At 33.7% G+C, this 25367-nt stretch overlaps 1 protein-coding gene and 2 long non-coding RNA genes across 3 annotated transcripts in view; all 3 read right to left on the bottom strand.

Annotated features, from left to right (window-relative positions):
* Positions 1–292: 292 nt before the first annotated feature.
* On the bottom strand, positions 293–2028 carry LOC121843489. The gene is made up of 2 exons (XR_006081590.1): positions 1045–2028; positions 293–1006 (listed from the first exon to the last, which is right to left on the bottom strand). It is a non-coding gene; the product is annotated as an uncharacterized LOC121843489 (long non-coding RNA).
* Positions 2029–4387: 2359 nt separating this feature from the next.
* On the bottom strand, positions 4388–5208 carry LOC121843488. Its single transcript, XR_006081589.1, has 2 exons — positions 4564–5208; positions 4388–4532 (listed from the first exon to the last, which is right to left on the bottom strand). It is a non-coding gene; the product is annotated as an uncharacterized LOC121843488 (long non-coding RNA).
* Positions 5209–5532: 324 nt separating this feature from the next.
* The window catches only part of LOC121843487 (epsin-2-like), a gene marked incomplete at its 5' end in the record, with an annotated part of 31658 nt that continues 11823 nt past the window's right edge, over positions 5533–25367 (bottom strand). The window contains one exon of the mRNA XM_042313094.1: positions 5533–5947. Within this exon, the coding sequence (XP_042169028.1) occupies positions 5643–5947 (305 nt within the window). The remainder of the gene's footprint in view (positions 5948–25367) is intronic.

Below are 25367 nucleotides of genomic sequence, written 5' to 3'. Positions count from 1 at the left end.
ACACGAGAGAGACAGGCCACACACACACACACATGAGAGGGAAACAGGCCACACACACACACGAGAGAGAGAGAGAAACAGGCCACACACACACACACACACACACGAGAGGGAAACAGGCCACACACACACACGAGAGAGAGAGAGAAACAGGCCACACACACACACACGAGAGGAAACAGGCCACACACACACACACGAGAGGGAAACAGGCCACACACACACACAGAGAGAGAGAGAAACAGGCCACACACACGAGAGAGAAACAGGCCACACATGGAGACGTCAGCGCTGAAAGTGATCCATTTTATTGTCCCATAGCAGCTCCAGGTGAAGCTGGTTTAGACTGGTGTTAATATACACCCCCCCCCCGATCCTATAAAACCCCCAGGAAGAAATTACAGAATAAAAAAGACCCACAATATTATGTTAGAATAATACAAACGATATAAATTATATTACATTATTATAATGTCAAACAGGTTAGCACACCATCCAGACACAAGCAGCTCCCAAGAAATATTAAATGTGTAAATAAAGACTAGTGAGAATAATACAAATATAATTCTGAACATGGGGACGCTTACAGACAGGAAGTCTGACTGTTGTCTGTGAAGCCTAGTAACCTCCCAGCACCAGACTGTTGTCTGTGAAGCCTAGTAACCTCCCAGCACCAGACTGTTGTCTGTGAAGCCTAGTAACCTCCCTGCACCAGACTGTTGTCTGTGAAGCCTAGTAACCTCAGAGCACCAGACTGTTGTCTGTGAAGCCTAGTAACCTCACAGCACCAGACTGTTGTCTGTGAAGCCTAGTAACCTCAGAGCACCAGACTGTTGTCTGTGAAGCCTAGTAACCTCCCAGCACCAGACTGTTGTCTGTGAAGCCTAGTAACCTCCCAGCACCAGACTGTTGTCTGTGAAGCCTAGTAACCTCACAGCACCAGACTGTTGTCTGTGAAGCCTAGTAACCTCACAGCACCAGACTGTTGTCTGTGAAGCCTAGTAACCTCAGAGCACCAGACTGTTGTCTGTGAAGCCTAGTAACCTCCCAGCACCAGACTACACACAGACAGAACTGGGCATCATAGCATCAGAAGAGGAAGACCTGACATTTTCAGCCACTAACACAGAAGGACCATTGTTACACTTTCCTTTTTTAAATCCATGTTAGTTGTTGTGGCAGAGAATCACTCAGGACCACAAAGGTTCTGAGCTGCCCCTCCCTGTGCCTGAGTAGAAAGGGTCCCCTGTCTGTCTCGGCTGTAATACCAGTCCAGGGGAGGGTACTAGGTAGAAAGGGCCCCCTGTCTGTCTCAGCTGTAATACCAGTCCAGGGGAGGGTACTAGGTAGAAAGGGCCCCTGTCTGTCTCGGCTGTAATACCAGTCCAGGGGAGGGTACTAGGTAGAAAGGGCCCCTGTCTCAGCTGTAATACCAGTCCAGGGAGGGCACTAGGTAGAAAGGGCCCCTGTCTGTCTCGCTGTAATACCAGTCCAGGGGAGGGTACTAGGTAGAAAGGGCCCCTGTCTGTCTCAGCTGTAATACCAGTCCAGGGGAGGGTACTAGGTAGAAAGGGTCCCCTGTCTGTCTCGGCTGTAATACCAGTCCAGGGAGGGTACTAGGTAGAAAGGGCCCCCTGTCTGTCTCGGCTGTAATACCAGTCCAGGGGAGGGTACTAGGTAGAAAGGGCCCCTGTCTGTCTCAGCTGTAATACCAGTCCAGGGAGGGTACTAGGTAGAAAGGGTCCCCTGTCTGTCTCGGCTGTAATACCAGTCCAGGGAGGGTACTAGGTAGAAAGGGTCCCCTGTCTGTCTCAGCTGTAATACCAGTCCAGGGGAGGGTACTAGGTAGAAAGGGCCCCCTGTCTGTCTCAGCTGTAATACCAGTCCAGGGGAGGGTACTAGGTAGAAAGGGTCCCCTGTCTGTCTCAGCTGTAATACCAGTCCAGGGAGGGTACTAGGTAGAAAGGGCCCCTGTCTGTCTCGGCTGTAATACCAGTCCAGGGGAGGGTACTAGGTAGAAAGGGCCCCCTGTCTGTCTCGCTGTAACACCAGTCCAGGGGAGGGTACTAGGTAGAAAGGGCCCCCTGTCTCAGCTGTAATACCAGTCCAGGGAGGGCACTAGGTAGAAAGGGCCCCTGTCTGTCTCAGTTATAATACAAGTCCAGGGGAGGGTACTAGGTAGAAAGGGCCCCCTGTCTGTCTCAGTTATAATACAAGTCCAGGGGAGGGTACTACTTAGAAAGGGCCCCCTGTCTGTCTCAGCTGTAATACCAGTCCAGGGGAGGGTACTAGGTAGAAAGGGCCCCCTGTCTGTCTCAGCTGTAATACCAGTCCAGGGGAGGGTACTAGGTAGAAAGGGCCCCCTGTCTGTCTCAGTTATAATACCAGTCCAGGGGAGGGTACTAGGTAGTTACAGACAGACAAGTTGTAAGTTGTGTAGTCCAGGACAGGTCAGTTACAGACAGACAGGTTGTGTAGTCTAGGACAGGTCAGTTCCACTAGGAGATAGATGGTTACAGACAGACAGACAGGTTGTGTAGTCTAGGACAGGTCAGTTACACTAGGAGATAGATGGTTACAGACAGACAGGCTGTGTAGTCTAGGACAGGTCAGTTCCACTAGGAGATAGGTGGTTACAGACAGACAGGTTGTGTAGTCTAGGACAGGTCAGTTACAGACAGACAGGTTGTGTAGTCTAGGACAGGTCAGTTACACTAGGAGATAGATGGTTACAGACAGACAGACAGGTTGTGTAGTCTAGGACAGGTCAGTTACACTAGGAGATAGATGGTTACAGACAGACAGGCTGTGTAGTCTAGGACAGGTCAGTTCCACTAGGAGATAGGTGGTTACAGACAGACAGGTTGTGTAGTCTAGGACAGGTCAGTTACAGACAGACAGGTTGTGTAGTCTAGGACAGGTCAGTTCCACTAGGAGATAGGTGGTTACAGACAGACAGGTTGTGTAGTCTAGGACAGGTCAGTTACAGACAGACAGGTTGTGTAGTCTAGGACAGGTCAGTTACACTAGGAGATAGATGGTTATAGACAGACAGGTGGTGTAGTCTAGGACAGGTCAGTTCCACTAGGAGATAGATGGTTACAGACAGACAGGTCAGTTCCACTAGGAGATAGATGGTGACAGACAGGTCAGTTCCACTAGGAGATAGATGGTTACAGACAGACAGGTCAGTTCCACTAGGAGATAGGTGGTTACAGACAGACAGGTTGTGTAGTCTAGGACAGGTCAGTTCCACTAGGAGATAGGTGGTTACAGACAGACAGGTTGTGTAGTCTAGGACAGGTCAGTTACAGACAGACAGGTTGTGTAGTCTAGGACAGGTCAGTTCCACTAGGAGATAGGTGGTTGCAGACAGACAGGTTTTGTAGTCTAGGACAGGTCAGTTACAGACAGACAGGTTGTGTAGTCTAGGACAGGTCAGTTCCACTAGGAGATAGATGGTTATAGACAGACAGGCTGTGTAGTCTAGGACAGGTCAGTTCCACTAGGAGATAGATGGTGACAGACAGACAGGTCAGTTCCACTAGGAGATAGATGGTTACAGACAGACAGGTCAGTTCCACTAGGAGATAGATGGTGACAGACAGACAGGTCAGTTCCACTAGGAGATAGATGGTTACAGACAGACAGGTCAGTTCCACTAGGAGATAGATGGTTACAGACAGACAGGTCAGTTCCACTAGGAGATAGGTGGTTACAGACAGACAGGTTGTGTAGTCTAGGACAGGTCAGTTACAGACAGACAGGTTGTGTAGTCTAGGACAGGTCAGTTCCACTAGGAGATAGATGGTTACAGACAGACAGGTCAGTTCCACTAGGAGATAGATGGTTACAGACAGACAGGTCAGTTCCACTAGGAGATAGATGGTTACAGACAGACAGGTCAGTTCCACTAGGAGATAGATGGTTACAGACAGACAGTGTAGTAGCAATATAAAGATGATTATAAAATGTGAGATTAAAGACCTGACGTTCATACTAATATTCAGCCAGTTAACCACAGTCCTGGAGTCAGATGTTAACTCCTGTCTCTAAATAGTGGAGGTTAGGGCCCCGTTAACCACAGTCCTGGAGTCAGAGGTTAACTAAAGGACTCCAGCCGGGGGGCCTAAAGGACTCCAGCCGGGTGGGGGCCCTAAAGGACTCTAAGGGGGGCCTAAATGACTCAAGGGGGCCCTAAAGGACTCCAGCCGGGGGCCCTAAAGGAGTCTGGGGGGCCTAAAAGGACTCTAGGGGGCCCTAAAGGAGTCTGGGGGCCCTAAAGGACTCTAGGGGGCCCTAAAGGAGTCTGGGGGGCCCTAAAGGACTCTTGGGGGGGCGCCCTAAAAGGACTCTAGGGGGGGCCCTAAAGGACTCTAGGGGGGCCCTAAAGGACTCCAGACAGTTGTATAATAACAGACATCTTTAGTCTACAGAAACAAGTCCCTTGAGTCTTTCACTCCCAAATAAACACCGTCTCTTCCTCTTCTGAGAAAGTTCCTCCACCCAGTCACCAGTTCATATACGTTGACCTCAGGGGTTAAAGTTCATATATACGTTGACCTCAGGGGTTAAAGTTCATATATACGTTGACCTCAGGGGTTAAAGTTCATATATACATTTGCGGGGGAGTGAAAAAAATTCACACGTTGACCTCAAGGGGTGGGGGTGAAAATTCACACGTTGACCTCAAGGGGTGGGGGTGAAAATTCACATGTTGACCTCAAGGGGGGGGGTGAAAATTCATATGTGGCTGTGTGTCAGGGTCATAGGTCAGGGTCGCTAAGCAGTGACCTCACAAGTTGTGGCCGGTAACGGGGTGGGGGTAGTAACACAGTGTACCAGGCAGTGGAGTCGTCTCCAGCTAAGGACTAACGGTGAAGCAACAGTCACAGCTAATTAAGCATGTGCAAAATCCCTGCTTAGTACACGTTCTCTCACACACACACACACACACACACACACACACACACACACACCTCACTGGGGTTGTACAAGTTTAGTTAGATTCACTCTATGATCAGACTAGCATTAAAAACAGTCAGAACAGCCAGGAATACTGTCTACAGGACACAGTATCTGATATAAGAGAGAGGGAGAGGAGAGGAGAGAGAGGAAGAGGGAGAGAGAGAGAGAGAAGAAAGAGGGAGAGAGAGAGGAAGAGGGGAGAGGAGAGGAAGAGGGGAGAGGAGAGGAAGAGGGGAGAGGAGAGGAAGAGGGGAGAGGAGAGGAAGAGGAGAGAGGAAGAGGAGAGAGAGGACAGAGAGGAGAGGAGAGAGGAAGAGGAGAGGACAGAGAGGAGAGGAGAGAGGAAGAGGAGAGAGAGGACAGAGAGGAAGAGGAGGGGGAGAGAGGAAGAGGGGAGAGGAGAGGAAGAGGAGAGAGGAAGAGGAGAGAGAGGACAGAGAGGAGAGGAGAGAGGAAGAGGAGAGAGGACAGAGAGGAGAGGAGAGAGGAAGAGGAGAGAGAGGACAGAGAGGAAGAGGAGAGGGGAGAGAGGAAGAGCAGAGGGGAGCGAGGAAGAAGAAGAGAGAGAAAGAGGAGGAGAGAGGAAGAGGAGAGGGGGTGGAAAGACAGGAGAGGAGTCCAGGGGTGTTGTCTTGAAGGGGGTGGTTGGGGGGGGGGTGTAGTTGAGGCGTTCCTCACAACAAGAAGGGGTTAGTGGTCCCGGGGGGCTGTGTGCCAGCTGTGGGGGGCAGAGCTGAGCCGAAGAGGGGCTGGGTCAGAGGCATAGAGGCCGGGAAACCCCCCATCCCTCCAACCCCGGGCACCATGTGGCCCGTCAGGGGGGGCAGAGGGTCTACCATGGAGGACAAGCTGCTGAACCCTGCTCCCCCTCCCAGACTCAGGCCTGGCATAGGGCTGACCCTCATCTGGTTTAGGGTAGGGGGGTTAGGCTGGCCCATCTGGAAGGGGTTGGCCTGGGGGGCGGCTACAGGGGCGGCTCCTAAGGAGACACAGGAGAGACAAACAGAACACAGAGAAGACATCAGCATTACCAAACACCAGAGAGAGAGATTGAGACTATGTACAGACTCAGTGAGCATAGCCTTGCTATTGAGAAAGCCTGTCTTCTCTTGAGAGCCATGTCTGCCTACGGCGGCCTATGTGCTCACTTCCCACAAAATGAAGTGGAAACTGAGCTGCACTTCCTAACCTCCTGCCCAATGTATGACCATATTAGAGAGACATATTTCCCTCAGATTACACAGATCCACAAAGAATTCGAAAACAAATCCAATTTTGATAAACTCCCATATCTACTGGGTGAAATTCCACAGTGTGCCATCACAGCAGCAAGATGTGTGACCTGTTGCCACAAGAAAAGGGCAACCAGTGAAGAACAAACATTGTAAATGCAACCCATATTTATGTTTATTTATTTTCCCTTGTGTCCTTTAACACTTCTTAGGGAAGTTTAACTTCTTCCTTACGAGACTCTGGGTTCGCGCCCAGGCTCTGTCGTAACCGGCCACGACCGGGAGGTCCGTGGGGCGACGCACGATTGGCCTAGCATCGTCCGGGTTAGGGAGGGTTTGGCCGGTAGGGATATCCTTGTCTCAGCGACTCCTGTGGCGGGCCGGGCGCAGTGCGCGCTAACCAAGGTGGCCAGGTGCACGGTGTTTCCTCCGACACATTGGTGCGGCTGGCTTCCCGGGTTGGATGCGCGCTGTGTTAAGAAGCAGTGCGGCTTGGTTGGGTTGTGTATCGGAGGACGCATGACTTTCAACCTTCGTTTCTCCCGAGCCCGTACGGGAGTTGTAGCGATGAGACAAGATAGTAGCTATTAAAACAATTGGACACCACGAAATTGGGGAGAAAAAAACCCCAAAAAATAAACTGTTTGACAGTGACTGAATCCTCTGAAGTTTCTAAATGTCTGTGAGTGTAACATAACTGATTTGGCAGGCGAAACCCCGAGCACAATCCATCCAGGGAAAATGTTGTTTTGAGCTCAATGTGTTTTCCATTCGTTTTAATAGGAATTTGCTTGCAGTTCCTATGGCTTCCACTAGATGTAAACAATCTTTAGAAATTGGTTGATGTTTTTCTTGTGAGAAATTAAGAAGTAGTCCTGTTCTTTCCATGTGTCACTCAGAGGGACTCAAGTCTTCTGGTGCGCGCGACCTGGAACGTGCTTCACTTTGTTTTCGTAGTTTATCCCGTCTTAAATGTGATCTATTATTTACGTTTTAGGAAAAGTTTGGAAAGTTGTTTGAAATATTTGGACAACGTTTACAGGTAACTAATTAGATACTTTGTAGTCATGTGACCGGTGCATTTTCTGAATCAAACGCGCCAAATAAATGGACATTTTGGGGAAAGAAAGAAAAAAAAATTAAGAAAATAATGATTTTATCGAACAAAAAGACCATTTGCGATGTTTCTGGGACATTTTGGAGCGCCAACAGAAGAAGATCTTAAGAAGATAAGAAGGCATTTATTATATGGTTATTTCTGACTTTTGCACCTTTCGCACCTGACGGGATGAAATATGATTGTCATGTGTTTGTATGCGGGGCGCTGTCCTCAGATAAATCGCATGGTCTGCTTTCGCCGTAAAGCCTTTTTGAAATCTGACACTGTGGCTAACATGTTAATGTTAGTTAGTCTAGGACAGGTTACCATAATGTTAGTTAGTCTAGGACAGGTTACCATAATGTTAGTTAGTCTAGGACAGGCTAACATAATGTTAGTTAGTCTAGGACAGGCTGACATAATGTTAGTTAGTCTAGGACAGGCTACCATAATGTTAGTTAGTCTAGGACAGGTTACCATAATGTTAGTTAGTCTAGGACAGGTTGCCATAATGTTAGTTAGTCTAGGACAGGCTGACATAATGTTAGTTAGTCTAGGACAGGCTACCATAATGTTAGTTAGTCTAGGACAGGCTACCATAATGTTAGTTAGTCTAGGACAGGCTACCATAATGTTAGTTAGTCTAGGACAGGCTACCATAATGTCAGTTAGTCTAGGACAGGCTAACATAATGTTAGTTAGTCTAGGACAGGTTAACATAATGTTAGTTAGTCTAGGACAGGTTAACATAATGTTAGTCTAGGACAGGCCAACATGTTAATGTTAGTTAGTCTAGGACAGGCTAACATAATGTTAGTTAGTCTAGGACAGGCTAACATAATGTTAGTTAGTCTAGGACAGGCTAACATAATGTTAGTTAGTCTAGGACAGGCTAACATAATGTTAGTTAGTCTAGGACAGGCTAACATAATGTTAGTTAGTCTAGGACAGGCTAACATAATGTTAGTTAGTCTAGGACAGGCTAACATAATGTTAGTTAGTCTAGGACAGGCTAACATAATGTTAGTTAGTCTAGGACAGGCTAACATAATGTTAGTTAGTCTAGGACAGGCTACCATAATGCTAGTTAGTCTAGGACAGGCTACCATAATGTTAGTTAGTCTAGGACAGGCTACCATAATGTTAGTTAGTCTAGGACAGGTTAACATAAAGTTAGGCTTTATTTGTGTGTTATACCTGTATGTTATATTATACATGTATACCTGTATGTGTATGTTATATTATACATGTATACCTGTATGTGTATGTTATACATGTATACCTGTATGTGTATGTTATACATGTATACCTGTATGTGTATGTTATATTATACATGTATACCTGTATGTGTATGTTATATTATACATGTATACCTGTATGTGTATGTTATATTATACATGTATACCTGTATGTGTATGTTATATTATACATGTATACCTGTATGTGTATGTTATATTATACATGTATACCTGTATGTGTATGTTATATTATACACGTATACCTGTATGTGTATGTTATATTATACACGTATACCTGTATGTGTATGTTATATTATACACGTATACCTGTATGTGTATGTTATACATGTATACCTGTATGTGTATGTTATACATGTATACCTGTATGTGTATGGTATATTATACATGTATACCTGTATGTGTATGTTATACATGTATACCTGTATGTGTATGTTATATTATACATGTATACCTGTATGTGTATGTTATATTATACACGTATACCTGTATGTGTATGTTATATTATACACGTATACCTGTATGTGTATATTATACATGTATACCTGTATGTGTATGTTATATTATACATGTATACCTGTATGTGTATGTTATATTATACATGTATACCTGTATGTGTATGTTATATTATACACGTATACCTGTATGTTATGTTATACATGTATACCTGTATGTGTATGTTATACATGTATACCTGTATGTGTATGTTATACATGTATACCTGTATGTGTATGTTATATTATACATGTATACCTGTATGTGTATGTTATATTATACACGTATACCTGTATGTGTATGTTATATTATACACGTATACCTGTATGTGTATGTTATACATGTATACCTGTATGTGTATGTTATACATGTATACCTGTATGTGTATGTTATATTATACATGTATACCTGTATGTGTATGTTATACATGTATACCTGTATGTGTATGTTATATTATACATGTATACCTGTATGTGTATGTGTATGTTATACACGTATACCTGTATGTGTATGTTATACATGTATACATGTATACCTGTATGTGTATGTTATATTATACACATATACCTGTATGTGTATGTTATATTATACACGTACACCTGTATGTGTATGTTATATTATACACGTATACCTGTATGTGTATGTTATACATGTATACCTGTATGTGTATGTTATATTATACACGTATACCTGTATGTGTATGTTATACATGTATACCTGTATGTGTATGTTATATTATACACGTATACCTGTATGTGTATGTTATATTATACATGTATACCTGTATGTGTATGTTATACATGTATACCTGTATGTGTATGTTATACATGTATACCTGTATGTGTATGTTATATTATACATGAATACCTGTATGTGTATGTTATATTATACATGTATACCTGTATGTGTATATTATACATGTATACCTGTATGTGTATGTTATATTATACACGTATACCTGTATGTGTATGTTATATTATACACGTATACCTGTATGTGTATGTTATATTATACACGTATACATGTATGTGTATGTTATACATGTATACCTGTATGTGTATGTTATATTATACACGTATACCTGTATGTGTATGTTATACATGTATACCTGTATGTGTATGTTATACATGTATACCTGTATGTGTATGTTATACATGTATACCTGTATGTGTATGTTATACATGTATACCTGTATGTGTATGTTATACATGTATACCTGTATGTGTATGTTATACATGTATACCTGTATGTGTATATTATACATGTATACCTGTATGTGTATGTTATATTATACATGTATACCTGTATGTTATATTATACATGTACACCTGTATGTGTATGTTATATTATACACGTATACCTGTATGTGTATGTTATATTATACATGTATACCTGTATGTGTATGTTATACATGTATACCTGTATGTGTATGTTATACATGTATACCTGTATGTGTATGTTATACATGTATACCTGTATGTGTATGTTATACATGTATACCTGTATGTGTATGTTATATTATACACGTATACCTGTATGTGTATGTTATATTATACACGTATACCTGTATGTGTATGTTATACATGTATACCTGTATGTGTATGTTATATTCTACATGTATACCTGTATGTGTATGTTATATTCTACATGTATACCTGTATGTGTATGTTATATTCTACATGTATACCTGTATGTGTATGTTATATTATACATGTATACCTGTATGTGTATGTTATATTATACATGTATACCTGTATGTGTACGTTATATTCTACATGTATACCTGTATGTGTATGTGTATATTCTACATGTATACCTGTATGTGTATGTTATATTCTACATGTATACCTGTATGTGTATGTTATATTCTACATGTATACCTGTATGTGTATGTTATATTCTACATGTATACCTGTATGTGTATGTTATACATGTATACCTGTATGTGTATGTTATACATGTATACCTGTATGTGTATGTTATACATGTATACATGTATACCTGTATGTGTATGTTATATTATACATGTATACCTGTATGTGTATGTTATATTATACATGTATACCATGTATGTATGTGTATGTTATACATGTATACCTGTATGTGTATGTTATACATGTATACCTGTATGTGTATGTTATACATGTATACCTGTATGTATGTTATACATGTATGTGTATGTGTATGTTATACATGTATACCTGTATGTGTATGTGTATATTATACATGTATACCTGTATGTGTATGTTATACATGTATACCTGTATGTGTATGTTATACATGTATACCTGTATGTGTATGTTATATTATACATGTATACCTGTATGTGTATGTTATACATGTATACCTGTATGTGTATGTTATATTATACACGTATACCTGTATGTGTATGTTATACATGTATACCTGTATGTGTATGTTATACATGTATACCTGTATGTGTATGTTATACATGTATACCTGTATGTGTATGTTATATTATACACGTATACCTGTATGTGTATGTTATATATGTATACCTGTATGTGTATGTTATACACGTATACCTGTATGTGTATGTTATACATGTATACCTGTATGTGTATGTTATATTATACATGTATACCTGTATCTGTATGTTATATTATACATGTATACCTGTATGTGTATGTTATGTTATACATGTATACCTGTATGTGTATGTTATACATGTATACCTGTATGTGTATGTTATACATGTATACCTGTATGTGTATGTTATACATGTATACCTGTATGTGTATGTTATACATGTATACCTGTATGTGTATGTTATATTATACATGTATACCTGTATGTGTATGTTATACATGTATACCTGTATGTGTATGTTATACATGTATGTGTATGTTATGTTATACATGTATACCTGTATGTGTATGTTATATTATACATGTATACCTGTATGTGTATGTTATACATGTATACCTGTATGTGTATGTTATATTATACACGTATACCTGTATGTGTATGTTATACATGTATACCTGTATGTGTATGTTATACATGTATACCTGTATGTGTATGTTATACACGTATACCTGTATGTGTATGTTATACATGTATAACTGTATGTGTATGTTATATTATACATGTATACCTGTATGTGTATATTATACATGTATACCTGTATGTGTATGTTATATTATACATGTATACCTGTATGTGTATGTTATATTATACACGTATACCTGTATGTGTATGTTATATTATACATGTATACCTGTATGTGTATGTTATGTTATACATGTATACCTGTATGTGTATGTTATACATGTATACCTGTATGTGTATGTTATACACGTATACCTGTATGTGTATGTTATACATGTATACCTGTATGTGTATGTTATATTATACATATATGTATGTGTATATTATACATGTATACCTGTATGTGTATGTTATATATACATGTATACCTGTATGTGTATGTTATATTATACATGTATACCTGTATGTGTATATTATACATGTATACCTGTATGTTATATTATACACGTATACCTGTATGTGTATGTTATATTATGCATGTATACCTGTATGTGTATGTTATATTATACACGTATACCTGTATGTGTATGTTATATTATACATGTATACCTGTATGTGTATATTATACATGTATACCTGTATGTGTATGTTATACATGTATACCTGTATGTGTATGTTATATTATACATGTATACCTGTATGTGTATGTTATATTATACACGTATACCTGTATGTGTATGTTATACATGTATACCTGTATGTTATGTTATATTATACATGTATACCTGTATGTGTATGTTATATTATACATGTATACCTGTATGTGTATGTTATATTATACATGTATACCTGTATGTGTATGTTATACATGTATACCTGTATGTGTATGTTATATTATACATGTATACCTGTATGTGTATGTTATATTATACATGTATACCTGTATGTGTATGTTATACATGTATACCTGTATGTGTATGTTATATTATACATGTATACCTGTATGTGTATGTTATATTATAAACGTATACCTGTATGTGTATGTTATATTATACATGTATACCTGTATGTGTATGTTATATTATACACGTATACCTGTATGTTATATTATACATGTATACCTGTATGTGTATGTTATATTATACACGTATACCTGTATGTTATATTATACATGTATACCTGTATGTGTATGTTATATTATACATGTATACCTGTATGTGTATGTTATATTATACATGTATACCTGTATGTGTATGTTATATTATACATGTATACCTGTATGTGTATGTTATATTATACATGTATACCTGTATGTTATGTTATATTATACACGTATACCTGTATGTTATGTTATATTATACATGTATACCTGTATGTTATGTTATATTATACACGTATACCTGTATGTGTATGTTATACATGTATACCTGTATGTGTATGTTATATTATACATGTATACCTGTATGTTATGTTATATTATACATGTATACCTGTATGTGTATGTTATATTATACATGTATACCTGTATGTTATGTTATATTATACATGTATACCTGTATGTGTATGTTATATTATACATGTATACCTGTATGTGTATATTATATTACACATGTATACCTGTATGTGTATGTTATATTATACATGTATACCTGTATGTGTATGTTATACATGTATACCTGTATGTGTATGTTATATTATACATGTATACCTGTATGTTATGTTATATTATACATGTATACCTGTATGTGTATGTTATATTATACATGTATACCTGTATGTTATGTTATATATACACGTATACCTGTATGTGTATGTTATACATGTATACCTGTATGTGTATGTTATATTATACATGTATACCTGTATGTTATGTTATATTATACATGTATACCTGTATGTGTATGTTATATTATACATGTATACCTGTATGTGTATGTTATATTATACATGTATACATGTATGTGTATGTTATATTATACATGTATACCTGTATGTGTATGTTATATTATACATGTATACCTGTATGTTATGTTATATTATACATGTATACCTGTATGTGTATGTTATATTATACATGTATACCTGTATGTGTATGTTATATTATACATGTATACCTGTATGTTATATTATACATGTATACCTGTATGTGTATGTTATACATGTATACCTGTATCTGTATGTTATATTATACATGTATACCTGTATGTGTATGTTATATTATACATGTATACCTGTATGTGTATGTTATATTATACATGTATACCTGTATGTTATGTTATACATGTATACCTGTATGTGTATGTTATATTATACATGTATACCTGTATGTGTATGTTATATTATACATGTATACCTGTATGTTATGTTATACATGTATACCTGTATGTGTATGTTATATTATACATGTATACCTGTATGTGTATGTTATACATGTATACCTGTATGTGTATGTTATATTATACATGTATACCTGTATGTTATATTATACACGTATACCTGTATGTTATATTATACATGTATACCTGTATGTGTATGTTATATTATACATGTATACCTGTATGTGTATGTTATATTATACACGTATACCTGTATGTGTATATTATATTATACATGTATACCTGTATGTTATATTATACATGTATACCTGTATGTGTATGTTATACATGTATACCTGTATGTGTATGTTATACATGTATACCTGTATGTGTATGTTATACATGTATACCTGTATGTGTATGTTATACATGTATACCTGTATGTGTATGTTATACATGTATACCTGTATGTGTATGTTATATTATACACGTATACCTGTATGTGTATGTTATACATGTATACCTGTATGTGTATGTTATACATGTATACCTGTATGTGTATGTTATACATGTATACCTGTATGTGTATGTTATATTATACATGTATACCTGTATGTGTATGTTATACATGTATACCTGTATGTGTATGTTATATTATACACGTATACCTGTATGTGTATGTTATACATGTATACCTGTATGTGTATGTTATACACGTATACCTGTATGTGTATGTTATACATGTATACCTGTATGTGTATGTTATATTATACATGTATACCTGTATGTGTATGTTATATTATACATGTATACCTGTATGTGTATATTATACATGTATACCTGTATGTGTATGTTATACATGTATACCTGTATGTGTATGTTATATTATGCATGTATACCTGTATGTGTATGTTATATTATACACGTATACCTGTATGTGTATGTTATATTATACATGTATACCTGTATGTGTATATTATACATGTATACCTGTATGTGTATGTTATACATGTATACCTGTATGTGTATGTTATATTATGCATGTATACCTGTATGTGTATGTTATATTATACACGTATACCTGTATGTGTATGTTATATTATACATGTATACCTGTATGTGTATGTTATATTATACATGTATACCTGTATGTGTATGTTATATTATACATGTATACCTGTATGTGTATGTTATATTATACATGTATACCTGTATGTGTATGTTATACATGTATACCTGTATGTGTATGTTATATTATACATGTATACCTGTATGTGTATGTTATATTATACATGTATACCTGTATGTGTATGTTATACATGTATACCTGTATGTGTATGTTATATTATACATGTATACCTGTATGTGTATGTTATATTATACCTATACCTGTATGTGTATGTTATATTATACATGTATACCTGTATGTGTATGTTATATTATACACGTATACCTGTATGTTATATTATACATGTATACCTGTATGTGTATGTTATATTATACACGTATGTCTGTATGTTATATTATACATGTATACCTGTATGTGTATGTTATATTATACATGTATACCTGTATGTGTATGTTATATTATACATGTATACCTGTATGTGTATGTTATATTATACATGTATACCTGTATGTGTATGTTATATTATACATGTATACCTGTATGTTATGTTATATTATACATGTATACCTGTATGTGTATGTTATATATACATGTATACCTGTATGTGTATGTTATATTATACATGTATACCTGTATGTTATGTTATATTATACATGTATACCTGTATGTGTATGTTATATTATACATGTATACCTGTATGTGTATGTTATATTATACATGTATACCTGTATGTGTATGTTATATTATACATGTATACCTGTATGTGTATATTATATTATACATGTATACCTGTATGTGTATGTTATATTATACATGTATACCTGTATGTGTATGTTATACATGTATACCTGTATGTGTATGTTATATTATACATGTATACCTGTATGTTATGTTATATTATACATGTATACCTGTATGTGTATGTTATATTATACATGTATACCTGTATGTTATGTTATATTATACACGTATACCTGTATGTGTATGTTATACATGTATACCTGTATGTGTATGTTATATTATACATGTATACCTGTATGTTATGTTATATTATATATGTATACCTGTATGTGTATGTTATATTATACATGTATACCTGTATGTGTATGTTATATTATACATGTATACATGTATGTGTATATTATATTATACATGTATACCTGTATGTGTATGTTATATTATACATGTATACCTGTATGTTATGTTATATTATACATGTATACCTGTATGTGTATGTTATATTATACATGTATACCTGTATGTGTATGTTATATTATACATGTATACCTGTATGTTATATTATACATGTATACCTGTATGTGTATGTTATACATGTATACCTGTATCTGTATGTTATATTATACATGTATACCTGTATGTGTATGTTATATTATACATGTATACCTGTATGTGTATGTTATACACGTATACCTGTATGTGTATGTTATACATGTATAACTGTATGTGTATGTTATATTATACATGTATACCTGTATGTGTATATTATACATGTATACCTGTATGTGTATGTTATATTATACATGTATACCTGTATGTGTATGTTATATTATACACGTATACCTGTATGTGTATGTTATATTATACATGTATACCTGTATGTGTATGTTATGTTATACATGTATACCTGTATGTGTATGTTATACATGTATACCTGTATGTGTATGTTATACACGTATACCTGTATGTGTATGTTATACATGTATACCTGTATGTGTATGTTATATTATACATGTATACCTGTATGTGTATATTATACATGTATACCTGTATGTGTATGTTATATTATACATGTATACCTGTATGTGTATGTTATATTATACATGTATACCTGTATGTGTATATTATACATGTATACCTGTATGTTATATTATACACGTATACCTGTATGTGTATGTTATATTATGCATGTATACCTGTATGTGTATGTTATATTATACACGTATACCTGTATGTGTATGTTATATTATACATGTATACCTGTATGTGTATATTATACATGTATACCTGTATGTGTATGTTATACATGTATACCTGTATGTGTATGTTATATTATGCATGTATACCTGTATGTGTATGTTATATTATACACGTATACCTGTATGTGTATGTTATATTATACATGTATACCTGTATGTGTATGTTATATTATACATGTATACCTGTATGTGTATGTTATATTATACATGTATACCTGTATGTGTATGTTATATTATACATGTATACCTGTATGTGTATGTTATACATGTATACCTGTATGTGTATGTTATATTATACATGTATACCTGTATGTGTATGTTATATTATACATGTATACCTGTATGTGTATGTTATACATGTATACCTGTATGTGTATGTTATATTATACATGTATACCTGTATGTGTATGTTATATTATAAACGTATACCTGTATGTGTATGTTATATTATACATGTATACCTGTATGTGTATGTTATATTATACACGTATACCTGTATGTTATATTATACATGTATACCTGTATGTGTATGTTATATTATACACGTATACCTGTATGTTATATTATACATGTATACCTGTATGTGTATGTTATATTATACATGTATACCTGTATGTGTATGTTATATTATACATGTATACCTGTATGTGTATGTTATATTATACATGTATACCTGTATGTGTATGTTATATTATACATGTATACCTGTATGTTATGTTATATTATACACGTATACCTGTATGTTATGTTATATTATACATGTATACCTGTATGTTATGTTATATTATACACGTATACCTGTATGTGTATGTTATACATGTATACCTGTATGTGTATGTTATATTATACATGTATACCTGTATGTTATGTTATATTATACATGTATACCTGTATGTGTATGTTATATTATACATGTATACCTGTATGTTATGTTATATTATACATGTATACCTGTATGTGTATGTTATATTATACATGTATACCTGTATGTGTATATTATATTACACATGTATACCTGTATGTGTATGTTATATTATACATGTATACCTGTATGTGTATGTTATACATGTATACCTGTATGTGTATGTTATATTATACATGTATACCTGTATGTTATGTTATATTATACATGTATACCTGTATGTGTATGTTATATTATACATGTATACCTGTATGTTATGTTATATTATACACGTATACCTGTATGTGTATGTTATACATGTATACCTGTATGTGTATGTTATATTATACATGTATACCTGTATGTTATGTTATATTATACATGTATACCTGTATGTGTATGTTATATTATACATGTATACCTGTATGTGTATGTTATATTATACATGTATACATGTATGTGTATATTATATTATACATGTATACCTGTATGTGTATGTTATATTATACATGTATACCTGTATGTTATGTTATATTATACATGTATACCTGTATGTGTATGTTATATTATACATGTATACCTGTATGTGTATGTTATATTATACATGTATACCTGTATGTTATATTATACATGTATACCTGTATGTGTATGTTATACATGTATACCTGTATCTGTATGTTATATTATACATGTATACCTGTATGTGTATGTTATATTATACATGTATACCTGTATGTGTATGTTATATTATACATGTATACCTGTATGTTATGTTATACATGTATACCTGTATGTGTATGTTATATTATACATGTATACCTGTATGTGTATGTTATATTATACATGTATACCTGTATGTTATGTTATACATGTATACCTGTATGTGTATGTTATATTATACATGTATACCTGTATGTGTATGTTATACATGTATACCTGTATGTGTATGTTATATTATACATGTATACCTGTATGTTATATTATACACGTATACCTGTATGTTATATTATACATGTATACCTGTATGTGTATGTTATATTATACATGTATACCTGTATGTGTATGTTATATTATACACGTATACCTGTATGTGTATATTATATTATACATGTATACCTGTATGTGTATGTTATATTATACATGTATACCTGTATGTGTATGTTATACATGTATACCTGTATGTGTATGTTATACATGTATACCTGTATGTGTATGTTATACATGTATACCTGTATGTGTATGTTATACATGTATACCTGTATGTGTATGTTATACATGTATACCTGTATGTGTATGTGTATATTATACATGTATACCTGTATGTGTATGTTATACATGTATACCTGTATGTGTATGTTATACATGTATACCTGTATGTGTATGTTATACATGTATACCTGTATGTGTATGTTATACATGTATACCTGTATGTGTATGTTATACATGTATACCTGTATGTGTATGTTATATTATACACGTATACCTGTATGTGTATGTTATACATGTATACCTGTATGTGTATGTTATACACGTATACCTGTATGTGTATGTTATACATGTATACCTGTATGTGTATGTTATATTATACATGTATACCTGTATGTGTATGTTATATTATACATGTATACCTGTATGTGTATATTATACATGTATACCTGTATGTGTATGTTATACATGTATACCTGTATGTGTATGTTATATTATGCATGTATACCTGTATGTGTATGTTATATTATACACGTATACCTGTATGTGTATGTTATATTATACATGTATACCTGTATGTGTATATTATACATGTATACCTGTATGTGTATGTTATACATGTATACCTGTATGTGTATGTTATATTATGCATGTATACCTGTATGTGTATGTTATATTATACACGTATACCTGTATGTGTATGTTATATTATACATGTATACCTGTATGTGTATGTTATATTATACATGTATACCTGTATGTGTATGTTATATTATACATGTATACCTGTATGTGTATGTTATATTATACATGTATACCTGTATGTGTATGTTATACATGTATACCTGTATGTGTATGTTATATTATACATGTATACCTGTATGTGTATGTTATATTATACATGTATACCTGTATGTGTATGTTATACATGTATACCTGTATGTGTATGTTATATTATACATGTATACCTGTATGTGTATGTTATATTATACACGTATACCTGTATGTGTATGTTATATTATACATGTATACCTGTATGTGTATGTTATATTATACACGCATACCTGTATGTTATATTATACATGTATACCTGTATGTGTATGTTATATTATACACGTATACCTGTATGTTATATTATACATGTATACCTGTATGTGTATGTTATATTATACATGTATACCTGTATGTGTATGTTATATTATACATGTATACCTGTATGTGTATGTTATATTATACATGTATACCTGTATGTGTATGTTATATTATACATGTATACCTGTATGTTATGTTATATTATACACGTATACCTGTATGTGTATGTTATACATGTATACCTGTATGTGTATGTTATATTATACATGTATACCTGTATGTTATGTTATATTATACATGTATACCTGTATGTGTATGTTATATTATACATGTATACCTGTATGTGTATGTTATATTATACATGTATACCTGTATGTGTATGTTATATTATACATGTATACCTGTATGTGTATATTATATTATACATGTATACCTGTATGTGTATGTTATATTATACATGTATACCTGTATGTGTATGTTATACATGTATACCTGTATGTGTATGTTATATTATACATGTATACCTGTATGTTATGTTATATTATACATGTATACCTGTATGTGTATGTTATATTATACATGTATACCTGTATGTTATGTTATATTATACACGTATACCTGTATGTGTATGTTATACATGTATACCTGTATGTGTATGTTATATTATACATGTATACCTGTATGTTATGTTATATTATATATGTATACCTGTATGTGTATGTTATATTATACATGTATACCTGTATGTGTATGTTATATTTATACATGTATACATGTATGTGTATGTTATATTATACATGTATACCTGTATGTGTATGTTATATTATACATGTATACCTGTATGTTATGTTATATTATACATGTATACCTGTATGTGTATGTTATATTATACATGTATACCTGTATGTGTATGTTATATTATACATGTATACCTGTATGTTATATTATACATGTATACCTGTATGTGTATGTTATACATGTATACCTGTATCTGTATGTTATATTATACATGTATACCTGTATGTGTATGTTATATTATACATGTATACCTGTATGTGTATGTTATATTATACATGTATACCTGTATGTTATGTTATACATGTATACCTGTATGTGTATGTTATATTATACATGTATACCTGTATGTGTATGTTATATTATACATGTATACCTGTATGTTATGTTATACATGTATACCTGTATGTGTATGTTATATTATACATGTATACCTGTATGTGTATGTTATACATGTATACCTGTATGTGTATGTTATATTATACATGTATACCTGTATGTTATATTATACACGTATACCTGTATGTTATACTATACATGTATACCTGTATGTGTATGTTATATTATACATGTATACCTGTATGTGTATGTTATATTATACACGTATACCTGTATGTGTATATTATATTATACATGTATACCTGTATGTTATATTATACATGTATACCTGTATGTGTATGTTATATTATACATGTATACCTGTATGTTATATTATACACGTATACCTGTATGTTATATTATACATGTATACCTGTATGTGTATGTTATATTATACACGTATACCTGTATGTGTATGTTATATTATACACGTATACCTGTATGTGTATGTTATATTATACACGTATACCTGTATGTGTATGTTATATTATACATGTATACCTGTATGTTATATTATACATGTATACCTGTATGTGTATGTTATATTATACACGTATACCTGTATGTTATATTATACATGTATACCTGTATGTTATATTATACACGTATACCTGTATGTTATATTATACATGTATACCTGTATGTGTATGTTATATTATACACGTATACCTGTATGTTATATTATACACGTATACCTGTATGTTATATTATACATGTATACCTGTATGTGTATGTTATATTATACACGTATACCTGTATGTTATATTATACATGTATACCTGTATGTGTATGTTATATTATACACGTATACCTGTATGTGTATGTTATATTATACATGTATACCTGTATGTTATATTATACATGTATACCTGTATGTGTATGTTATATTATACATGTATACCTGTATGTGTATGTTATATTATACATGTATACCTGTATGTGTATGTTATATTATACATGTATACCTGTATGTGTATGTTATATTATACATGTATACCTGTATGTATGTTATATTATACATGTATACCTGTATGTGTATGTTATATTATACATGTATACCTGTATGTTATATTATACATGTATACCTGTATGTGTATGTTATATTATACATGTATACCTGTATGTTATATTATACATGTATACCTGTATGTGTATGTTATATTATACATGTATACCTGTATGTTATATTATACATGTATACCAGTATGTGTATGTTATATTATACATGTATACCTGTATGCGTATGTTATATTATACATGTATGCGTATGTTATATTATACATGTATACCTGTATGCGTATGTTATATTATACATGTATACCTGTATGTGTATGTTATATTATACATGTATACCTGTATGTGTATGTTATATTATACATGTATACCTGTATGCGTATGTTATATTATACATGTATACCTGTATGTGTATGTTATATTATACATGTATACCTGTATGTTATATTATACATGTATACCTGTATGTGTATGTTATATTATACATGTATACCTGTATGTTATATTATACATGTATACCTGTATGTGTATGTTATATTATACATGTATACCTGTATGTTATATTATACATGTATACCTGTATGTGTATGTTATATTATACATGTATACCTGTATGTGTATGTTATATTATACATGTATACCTGTATGTGTATGTTATATTATACATGTATACCTGTATGTTATATTATACATGTATACCTGTATGTGTATGTTATACATGTATACCTGTATGTGTATGTGTATATTATACATGTATACCTGTATGTGTATGTTATATTATACATGTATACCTGTATGTTATATTATACATGTATACCTGTATGTGTATGTTATACATGTATACCTGTATGTGTATGTTATATTATACATGTATACCTGTATGTGTATGTTATATTATACATGTATACCTGTATGTGTATGTTATATTATACATGTATACCTGTATGTGTATGTTATATTATACATGTATACCTGTATGTGTATGTTATATTATACATGTATACCTGTATGTGTATGTTATATTATACATGTATACCTGTATGTGTATGTTATATTATACATGTATACCTGTATGTGTATGTTATATTATACATGTATACCTGTATGTGTATGTTATATTATACACGTATACCTGTATGTGTATGTTATATTATACACGTATACCTGTATGTGTATGTTATATTATACACGTATACCTGTATGTGTATGTTATATTATACATGTATACCTGTATGTTATATTATACATGTATACCTGTATGTGTATGTTATATTATACACGTATACCTGTATGTTATATTATACATGTATACCTGTATGTTATATTATACACGTATACCTGTATGTTATATTATACATGTATACCTGTATGTTATATTATACATGTATACCTGTATGTTATATTATACACGTATACCTGTATGTTATATTATACATGTATACCTGTATGTGTATGTTATATTATACACGTATACCTGTATGTTATATTATACATGTATACCTGTATGTGTATGTTATATTATACACGTATACCTGTATGTGTATGTTATATTATACATGTATACCTGTATGTTATATTATACATGTATACCTGTATGTGTATGTTATATTATACATGTATACCTGTATGTGTATGTTATATTATACATGTATACCTGTATGTGTATGTTATATTATACATGTATACCTGTATGTGTATGTTATATTATACATGTATACCTGTATGTGTATGTTATATTATACATGTATACCTGTATGTGTATGTTATATTATACATGTATACCTGTATGTTATATTATACATGTATACCTGTATGTGTATGTTATATTATACATGTATACCTGTATGTTATATTATACATGTATACCTGTATGTGTATGTTATATTATACATGTATACCTGTATGTTATATTATACATGTATACCTGTATGTGTATGTTATATTATACATGTATACCTGTATGCGTATGTTATATTATACATGTATGCGTATGTTATATTATACATGTATACCTGTATGCGTATGTTATATTATACATGTATACCTGTATGTGTATGTTATATTATACATGTATACCTGTATGTGTATGTTATATTATACATGTATACCTGTATGCGTATGTTATATTATACATGTATACCTGTATGTGTATGTTATATTATACATGTATACCTGTATGTTATATTATACATGTATACCTGTATGTGTATGTTATATTATACATGTATACCTGTATGTTATATTATACATGTATACCTGTATGTGTATGTTATATTATACATGTATACCTGTATGTTATATTATACATGTATACCTGTATGTGTATGTTATATTATACATGTATACCTGTATGTGTATGTTATATTATACATGTATACCTGTATGTTATATTATACATGTATACCTGTATGTGTATGTTATACATGTATACCTGTATGTGTATGTGTATATTATACATGTATACCTGTATGTGTATGT

Source organism: Oncorhynchus tshawytscha, unplaced genomic scaffold, assembly GCF_018296145.1.
Source record: "Oncorhynchus tshawytscha isolate Ot180627B unplaced genomic scaffold, Otsh_v2.0 Un_contig_1724_pilon_pilon, whole genome shotgun sequence".
In the NCBI taxonomy this organism is placed as follows: Eukaryota; Metazoa; Chordata; class Actinopteri; order Salmoniformes; family Salmonidae; genus Oncorhynchus; species Oncorhynchus tshawytscha.
This window is presented reverse-complemented; position numbering and strand designations above follow the sequence as displayed.